Source organism: Corylus avellana, chromosome ca5 (assembly GCF_901000735.1).
Source record: "Corylus avellana chromosome ca5, CavTom2PMs-1.0".
In the NCBI taxonomy this organism is placed as follows: domain Eukaryota; kingdom Viridiplantae; phylum Streptophyta; class Magnoliopsida; order Fagales; family Betulaceae; genus Corylus; species Corylus avellana.
Window position 1 is genome coordinate 12,050,880 of NC_081545.1, and position 10,429 is coordinate 12,061,308.

Genomic DNA, 10,429 nt, shown 5'->3' on the forward strand with positions numbered 1-10,429 from the left:
GGGCTTCAATCAACTCTTGTGCTTTCTCTAATTCAATCCCTTGAGAATAAGCACTCCTACTAAGTTCAGCGTCCTCTAGAAATTTTGAATATTAGACTCAACAATTCTAGGATTAAATGAAGAACAGTAAAGCCTAAACCCTTTGAAGTTTACTGTATAACCTATAAAATTTCGCTAGTTGTCCTTGAAGCTAATTACCTTAGGTGTGGATTATAAATCCTCACTACAGCAAGACAACCCCATATGTGTAAATAATTTGAACTTGGTTCCATTCATTCATTAATTTAGGTGTCTTATGGACAATTCTGAAGGGAATCGAGTTAAATGTATACACAGCGGTTTTCAAGGCTTCACTCCATTAGGAGAATAGAACATTACCTTTCATGTCCCCTTTTTCGTGTACCTGCCATGATACTATCTGCCTCCATCAGATCTTACGATCTTGATTTTCTTTTGTTTTGTTTCTCTACTTCTACCTTATAGGTACTGGAAGCATTAATGCCCAAACCTTATGATTTAAAAGATAGAGATACATAAACCTTATATGGTTATTACCGGAAGAGATAGGATATCTCTAACCATTTAGGCAAGAAGTATGAAAAAGGTTACACTTGTACATGATCTCAAGAATTTCAAAAACCCTTTTGTTGGCACCTTTAGTGGTATAGTTGGTTTGCTTTTCCTTAATGCAGTCCACTTAAATACCAAAGATAATAAATTTCAAGAGTCGTAAAAACTCTATCATTTATCGACCTTTTATTCTTTATAGATATATATTTCAATCTTCAATGCCATAACATAGAGGATTTTCTCATTCATAAGACTCTGCTTTATGTCAACATTTATATGCAGGGATTAATTTTCCAAAAATTGGGATCTAGATCAATTTTAAATAGACCATTAATTTAATATTCCACCCAAAAAATTTTAACAATATTCAAATTTGATTTTAACAAACTAAAATAGAAATTAAATTTCTAAAAGAATTGTGGAATATATAAAAACATTATTAAGGTCAAAATGACATAACTGAATTTTTAAAATTAATCTATAGATCCCAACAACCTCCAATTGTAAATAAGTATTATTTAGAAAACCCTGCATTATGTTGACAACGTGGACCACTAAACCAAATTCAATCCACATAGTCCTTAGGAGAGTCAATAAAAGAGATTCATGACACACTAGGTGTATGAGATTACCTTTATTTCAAGTCATTTATGATACTTTATGCAATCATTCTTTATATGCCCATAATTTTCTTTAGTGTAAGAAAACAAGTATCATAATTGCCATAACACTTTGTTGGCACCTTGTTCTCATTTATCAACTATTGGACATGATTGCCTATAAAGGTCTTTCCCTTAACATGAGTAACTTTCTGGATTCTCATGTCTTAATCTCTCATCTTCTTGAAGACACATGATCAGAAGTTCCTTAATTGATAAGTTATCCTTATGTATGCCACAAGATATTTGAAAAAAATATCATATTTAGATGAGAGAATAAAATTGACCATAATAACTCAAAAAATCAACCTTTAGGGACTTTATAATGAGCTGTTATGTCCTTCATTTCCATAATGTGCTCAAGCACATTTTGAAACTGTAAAAGGTTTTACTTTAAAACTTTTCTATTAGGGTGCAGGCCAAAGCCTTATTGGAACTCACTAAATGTTCCTCAATGACCTTTCTTTGGCCCTAAAACATTAAGGAATAAAACCCTAATGCTTTCCTTGATATGAGATTTCATGATGTTGAAACTTAAGCGATTTAAATCACTACAATCATTCATGTTTAATAATCTCATGTGGCGTACTTGATTCCGTGGGAGAAGGTGATTCGTCCACACGAAACGCCAATTCAGTCTCCAAACACCCCAAAGTGAAAAGCACATTTTTCTTTTTAGTCAGGAAAAATTACCACTAGGAATTATTGGAACATAAAATACTAATAATTAAAGCAGTAGGAATACATCCAGTAACCAAGAAAAATTATATACTTTAATGCTATGAAATAACCTTATTTAAATTAACCAATGTTAATTTAATAGTAAATTTCAACCTACCTGTGGGCAAAGGTGCATCACGCATGAAATTTACTCTTTATTAATAAGACTAATAAATTTAGCATTAATAAATAAAATTTTCCGTACCTGTGGGCCTAAGAGAAATTTTATTTTCAATGTTAAATTTACTATCTTATTCTAATTAACTCATAAAAATAAAAACGTCCCTGTGGGGATTGGCAAATTAAATTTATGAATTAATTACAACACGATGTTAATTTTTTTTATGAAGTTCATATATATAAGCTTGATGCAATTATCATTATAAAATCGGGATGCTGTGGCTCTCCCAAAAATTATTATGACAATTACGACTTCATTAACATCGAATTTATTTAAATTAACCAATGCTAATTTAATAGTAAATTTCAACCTACCTGTGGGCAAAGGTTACATCACACATGAAATTTACTCTTTAATAGGACTAATAAATTTAACATTAATAAATAAAATTCTCCGTACCTGTGGGCCTAAGAGAAATTTTATTTTTAAAGTTAAATTTATTATCTTCTTCTAATTAAATCATAAAAATAATAACGTCCCTGTGGGGATTAGTAATTAAATTTATGAATTAATTACAACAGGATATTAATTTTTTCCTTATGAAGTTCACATATATGATCTTGATGCAATTATCATTATAAAATCGGGATGCTGTGGCTCTCCCAAAATTATTATGATAATCACTACTTCATTAACATCCAATAACTGTATGGATGCCACAAATAAAGTTCCCAAGAATAAAAGACAAAACCATCATGTTAGTGGGTAAACAGTATTTTTCCAAAGTACAACCAGATAGTGTTCCAGATAAGTGAGGGGGCGCACAACGGCACACTTAAGTCCCAAGACTTACCTTGCCAGAGCTTTTCGATTGCAATTTTGGATAGTACCATAAACATTCACCAACACATGAGGCTTAGTTAATTATTCTCAGGTCCAGGCATCAAACAAGTTATATTTAAACAATTAAAAGAATAAATATATCCTTAAGTTCATGCATTAAAGAAACAATAATTTAATACTGAACAATTTAAATCATAAGATAAATAAAAATGTAACATTAAGGCATCATAAACTGAATAGCCTAATGGTCTTGCAGTGACCTTAGGCCCTTTATCCCTCAAGAACCCAAGTTTTAAACCCCATGATCCCAAACCTTTTTTTTTTTTTTTTTTTTAATCTGAATGGGCTATTATATTGGGTCTTTCTTTATCAGGCTGGGCTACTTTATTGGGCTACGGGTCAGCCCACTTAATGACCTAGGTTTTTGTTTTTTTTTTTTTTTTTTTAACTGGATCGGGCTTGGGTTAAAATAAACCCATACCCAATAGCCCAAAACACCAAACCCGGTTCATATGGGTTTGAAAACCCTACCCGGATCATCATGTTCCCAACCCGAAAATACCCAATCCCTAGTCGCCTTCCTCTTCCCTATATGCCCCCCACCGCCGCCCTTTACTCTAGGGGCCAACTGATTCAGGCCTTAGCCCAAACCCGCAGACCCAACTCACTACTTGGAACGGGCAGGCTAGTAGCTTGCACCGGCAAACCTTGCCGAGGGAGCCGCACTGCTGTCCCAACAAATCAAGGTCCTCACTCGAGTCATAAGCTACCGCTACATAGCTCGGCAGCAGGTGCTTTGGCAGCAAGTGACCGGCCTTACGAGGAGCTTCAGCTCCGTTACCTACAGGCCTGCCACTGCATTGAGCCACGACGGTCCTCATCGGGCCGCCAGCGCTCTCCTTATGCGGCCAACGCCTCTGCTTGTGGAGGCCAGGGCAGTGGGTCACGGTGCATGGGTTAGCCATGGGCGTGGGTTTCTGGTACAGATGATTCTCCAAATACAAAGGGAAAAATGGGTTTTCGTACAGGGAAAAGGGCAATATGGTCAAGTCCAAAAAATAAACAGACCAATGTATCCAAATGGACCAAAACTAAATATTCATATACAAAGCATTCTAGATACTCGTATAAAGAGAAAAAACAAAATTCTCATGCCTTATTGCAATAGTGTGTGAACAAATAATATAAAAACTGAACGTTCACAATAACTATTGAATAAACAATTAACTTAATGCTGAACAAATATGGCCTAGAGAAGGCTCTGATACCACATGTAAGAATTCAATATATAATTAAATGCTAATTGACAATAAAAATTAGCAGTGGAATGAATAATTATATAAATACCTCTAGTCATGCTTTGCTCAAGCCAATTGAAGAACAGCTTCACAGAAACAAATCTAGAAAATAAAAAATTATTGAGAGGTTCTTCTGACCTATGCCTACCAGTGAGTGCCCATTGATGGAATACACAGGCCTTATTTATAGGTAGGTCAGGGAACCCTCAATTAGAGCTGTTACCTTAATTATTCATCCCATCAAGGAATAAAAATCAAATCAATACAGCTAATTGATTCCACAAAAATAAAATCTTTAATTAAATCAAATACTTGTTCCACAAGAATTAAATCGGTGATTTAATTCAGAATATTTGATTGAAATCAAATACTTGTTCCACAAGAATTAAATCAGTAATTTAATTCAGAATATTTGATTTACACAATAAGTTTTAATTGGAATAAATTACTGAACACCGTAATTATATATATTTTATAACTACAATATATGTGACATAAGGAACATACTTTAAATGAAATTTCTTACATGTATAGCCTTTCCGGGCAAGTTTGTTGGAAAGGTAGAGATATGGGGTAAGGTGGCCAATAGCAAACCAAGGGTACATTGCGATATTCAGCGATGATTTACCCATTTTCACTGAGGAAAGTTTTGTCGAACGATCAGGCAACTGAAGAAGTGTAGAAAAGTTTTCCTGAGTTGGACTATTTATATAGGAGTCTGAAAATATTACCCTTCTTTCTACCTCCATCTCCATGGCAGATGATTTTCTGCGAAATACAATTTTTGTTATAATTATTGTTAGTCATGAAGTTGTAAGGTTTGTGTCCACGTTGAAAAAATATAAAGAATAAGAAAGTGATTAATATACTTAAGTGAACTTATGTCCATTTGCTTAAATTTTTAAGTTAAAAATAGTGTCCTAATATATATTTTAAGGTACTTAATAGATTTGACTTGCTACAATAATACGCACTTTAATCAACAAACAAAATCAACAACTTTTTTCGGTCGTTGAGGTTCATCACCCTTTGGACTAAAACCTTCCGACACTCAGATATTTCTCGATGTCCTCAACAATTATTAACAACTTCTACCTAATTTCTTTCATTTGGATTAAAACCTACCGACAGTGAGATATTATAATATTAAAACACGTTATTCTCATGCAGTTTCGGTTTTTATTTTTGGAATTTCTCTCACTCCTGGATTTCCCTCAATCATACATTATTTCGATTACATAAGAACTCTGGCGTACGTAAAAAGTTAGCAATTATTTGTTAATGCATCATCTTTTTTCTGATACAGAATTGACAGCAAAAGAAGATAAGATAGCACATCAAACTAAACAATGTCATCTATTGAAGCTTGATCGAGATATGTGAACCACATTTGACAAGAATACACTTGGATTTGAGCTAAAGTGTCTTCATATTTAAAGTGAAAAATTAAGTGGGCCTAATGGGTGTGTTAATTGAAATGGTATTAATGAAGATAATAATTTTATAAGGACATGGCATAAATCAAGTTATTTATGTTATTCAATAATAGTAAGCCACAACAGCTTGGAACACCAAAACAATTTAAGAGGAAAACCCGATCACACATACTAGCAACCAAAAGAGCAAAAAAAAACTAAACCCATTGCTCTCTCATGAGATAATTATCTGGATCTGATTTTGAAGGGTTGAATATGAGGAGAAAATTCATGAGGGTCTGAAACAACACAGAGACTTGTCAAATCTCCTAGCTAGCGGTTTTCTCCACCAAAAAAAAGTACATATATATACTAAGAGATCACATCTTTTTCTTTCTTTATTTTTTATTTTTTTTCTTTTTTCTAAATGATTAGGGGAAAAAGTTACAAGGGAGGATCTTCCTCATTCCTGATCTGAAAGAAAGAGAGAATACAGACTACAACAAACCCGAAAGAAGGGTGGGCTCCCCAACAACAAACCCAAAACAAACTACAACAATACAAAAATAATTACAAAGCGTAAGAAATTGGTCAAACAAGTGATCCGGTCATCTCAAAAGGCCGCACAAAGTGACTAAGGAACCCCTCACTTGGAAACAACATCAACCACTGGAAAGAGTCACCATTCTTTTTACCTCCATCTCCATGGCAAATGATTTTATGCAAAATACAATTTTTGTTATAATTATTGTTGTTCATCAACCAAATGTAGCGTAGCCTAGTCAAAACAATGGAATAGGATCCTCTCCAGTTTATTTTGGACTGGAAAATATCCAATTTATGACTAAGATTTCTTCTTAGAAATTCTAAAGCCATAAATCGGATACATGTCCACTAACCAAAAATAATAATAAAATATTATTTTAGATTTTAGAAAAAAATTTAAATTAAAATAATAAAAAATTAGAAAATATTTTTAAAAAACTAAGGGTGGCCGGCCAGCCCATAGCGGGTGGCCAGACCACCCCTATTGACCATGGGGTGGCTTCACACCCTCAAATCAGCCGCCTCAGGGGAAGCCACCCCATGGTTCATAGTGGTCCACACCCGAACGGCCAAATTCGCTTAGCCCTAGGGTGTACGAACCACCCTGCTGGGCCATGAGGTGGCTTTGGCCACCCCAACACGGGTCTAGGTGGCCACACCCATGGCTGCCTCAGGCCTGCCACCCTCTAGGGGCCAAACTAAAAAAAAAAAAAAATTTAAAATCCTAAATGGTTTTTTAAAAATATTTTCTAATTTTTTTTTTATTTTTTAAATCTAAAATAATATTTTATTATTATTTTTTGTTAGTAGACAAGTCTCCTATTTATGGCTTTAGGATTTTTAATAAGAAATCTTAGTCATAAACTGGATATTCTCCACTCCATTTTGGACTGGAGAGGATCCTGTTCCCAAAACAATGGGGAAGAAAAACTCATTTAATGTACCTAGATGCCATTGAGGAGACAAAAAAATAAATAACACACACCCATGAAAATAATGGATTGAGATCCTTTCCAATTACTCAAAATTTGAGATTTTCATATTACGAAATCATGGCCCTTCATTTTAAATCTAATGGTCTATAAAATCATTTAACCTAGGTAAAATAAAAGCCGGCTTAAAATCAAAATTTAATGTCTCGGATATACAGAATTAGCTCGCATTTTATAGACTATTGGATTTAAAATGAAGGGCCACAATTTCGTAAGATGGAATTCTCCAATTTCAAATAATTGGAGGAGATCTCAATCCCAAAAAAAAAAAAAAAAAACCACTTAGAAAAGGAGATGGTGGACCATTTAATACAGTGTTTAAAAAAGTGTTTTTTGATTTAATAATTACTTTTTGTTTTAATTTATTTGTTATTAATAATTGGGGTTTGAAATTATTTACTTTACATGGAAGAAGTGGTCTGTTGTTAGTAAAATATCTTAAGGATGAAGCCTCACCAAGAGCCACATTTTCTCCCTCTATGACCTCTTTCTCTCTAAGGTTTCTAGACTGAAGGAATGGTGGAATTAAGGTTTCTAGGCGTAAGGATGGCTTTATATAGTTTCGAGTACATTCAAAGGGCTGAGGTGGGTAAACAATAAAAATGCTCTCAGATTGGTTAGAACGTTCGAAAGGATACTCAAATGTTCGAGATAGGGACATCTCGATCGTTCGAGGAAGGAAGATATTGAATAATGTTCGAGTGAGAACTTGAGCGTTTGGGGAAGAAAGATCTTGATCGTTCGTACGTTCAAAAACCAAATGCTTTTATTTTAAAGGTGCACAATTTATTAGGTCTTTGAGAGCTTAATTTACAGGGTTACAACACTTTTATATTGGAAACCTACATGAAGAAACAAAAGGTTTCCGAGTTTAAAATTTTTTATATGATTAAATTAACGATATTCATTTTCGGTGTATTACAAGAAAGAAGTCTGGTTACAAAAGTCTCTAGCTTGTACTGGATAACACCACAAAAGAACAGGAGACTAGTTCCCACAAAAACTAACAACAAAACAAAAAACCAATTCACATTAAACAACTTTATACCCTTCAACTTTGAGTGAAGCTGAAGGTGCATTGCAATTACAATAGTAGTACATTAAACTAAGAGGCTTATTGCAGCAAATCGAGATGTTAATTTGCCCCGACATCGCCATACATACGTATTGAGAAATTATCCAACCAAATCTTGAAGCTTCTGGCTGAAACTGTCAATATATGATGATTGTAAATCTTCGTTGAGCAAGACATCTCTTAGTTTAGAGTGATTGGCTCTGACCAGCCTCCCAACTTCATTATCAACTTCCATCACAGCCCTCACAGCCTTGCAGACGCTTCCCTTGGTGAACAAGCCATCTTCTTCCCCTTTCTCAATTTCTACCCCAACCTTCCAATTGTTTGCCATCATCCTCGCATTGATAATTTGATCAGGTATCTGCGGTAACATTACCAGCTGACACTCATTCCTCAGTGCTTCCAACAAAGAACCTGAGCCACAGTGTGTGACAAAGCACCCAATTGATGGGTGGCCTAAAATCAATCTTTGTTGTACCCATCCACCATCTACTATTCCTTTTCCTTTCATCCGTTCTTCGAACCCTTCCGGGAGCGCCGCTTCAACAGACTCAGCCCCAAAGGGTGGCTTAAGTGCTGCCAGAAACGGTGAACCGCAAAGCTCAAGACCCAATACCAATTCCTGAAATTGGTCTTTCCTTAACTTGATCTGACTTCCCAATGCACAGTAAATTACAGAGCCGGCCTTGAAACCTCCAAGCCATTGAACCCATTTTTCTTCCAAACTAGAGGCTGCTGGTGGGTGTACTATAATTGGGCCTGAAACAAGCACGGGTTTCTGAAACTGGCTCTCAATATAGTCAATACAAGGTCCCTCTGTTTCTCTACATGTCCAGAATCCCAGCGCCTCAGCCTGATCAAGAAACATGATATCCCTGCCAAACTTCGCCTTTGCCCCTCCAGCAAAGATTCGAGCTTCGTGGGCATGGAGCGCGATGGAGGGTATTGGGAAACCAGACGGGGGGTGCAAAAAGTCAGCCTCACCGCGTTGCCTTGCAGGGGCCCTAATGTAACCTACTGTAGCTGTACTGATAACGCAGTAATGAATTGACTTGATGCCTAATTTTCGTGTCAATTTTGGCACCCAAGAAGCAAAATCATAGAAGACAATGTCTGGTTTAAGGTCTCGGAGAAGATGTTCAATACGAGTCTCAGTCCGGTCCATGGCAGTGATTAGAAGTGGATATAAAGTGGATGGAACATCTGAAGTGGTCTCAGCGTCGGGAGGGAGGCCATCAACATGAGGAAGAGTGATGGGGACAAAGGTTATGTGTTCCGGGTAGAGATTCAAATGTTGCAGCTTTGCTTGTGTTTTGGTGGGGATGATGAAGGAGATTGTATGGCCTTTCTGGGCAAGTTTGTTGGAAAGGTAGAGATATGGGGTAAGGTGGCCAATAGCAAACCAAGGGTACATTGCGATATGTAGCGATGATTTACCCATTTTCACTGAGGAAAGTTTTGTTGAACGATTCAGGCAACTGAAGAAGTGTAGAGAAGTTTTCCTGAGTTGAACTATTTATATAGGAGTCTGAAAATATCACCCCTCTTTTTACCTCCATCTCCATGGCAGATGATTTTCTGCAAAATACAATTTTTGTTATAATTATTGTTCGTCATGAACTCATGAGGTTTGTGTCCACGTTGAAAAAGTATAAAGAATAAGAATTATTAATATGCCTAAGTGGACCTAAACCTATTAACTTAAGCTTTTGGACTAAAAGTGGTGTCCTAATATGTATATTAACTTATTCAATAGATTTGGATTGCTACAATTTAATATTGTTCTTTTATGTTTAAATGGAATTGTTCTTAAATTCTAAAATCAATATTGGTGAAATTCTTATCTTTTTTGAAAAAAAATTTGTCTTTATTGAACTCAAATCATTCTTGTTTTCTGTAATTATGTGGATGATGATTATACAATAGTTTTAATTGACATATGATCAATAGGATTAGATAAGTCATGTCTAGGGAAGACAGACTATATTATACTCTAATTTAGTATAATTTAGGTAGACAGTCCGTACCAACCGAAAATAGGTTATACTATTCCCTTGATTGTTTGTATGTATCATGATAAGGAATTGGATAATCCATACTTAGGAAAGAGGGGTCGTACCGCATCTTAGTGGTTAGGTGGATGGTCCGTGCCAACTGAAGATGAATTATACTTATTCTTTAATATGATAT

General features: G+C 35.2%; 1 protein-coding gene across 1 annotated transcript; it reads right to left on the bottom strand.

Moving 5' to 3' along the window:
• Window positions 1-8,196: 8,196 nt before the first annotated feature.
• On the bottom strand, window positions 8,197-9,810 carry LOC132182468 (cyanidin 3-O-galactoside 2''-O-xylosyltransferase FGGT1-like). Its single transcript, XM_059595722.1, has one exon. The coding sequence runs from the start codon at window positions 9,678-9,680 to the stop codon at window positions 8,340-8,342; it is 1,341 nt and encodes a 446-aa protein (XP_059451705.1). The 5' UTR covers window positions 9,681-9,810; the 3' UTR covers window positions 8,197-8,339.
• Window positions 9,811-10,429: the final 619 nt, after the last annotated feature.

Excerpts from the sequence above, each read along its gene's own strand:
- LOC132182468 (XM_059595722.1), bottom strand. The coding sequence starts at position 9,680 with ATGGGTAAATCATCGCTACATATCGCAATGTACCCTTGGTTTGCTATT.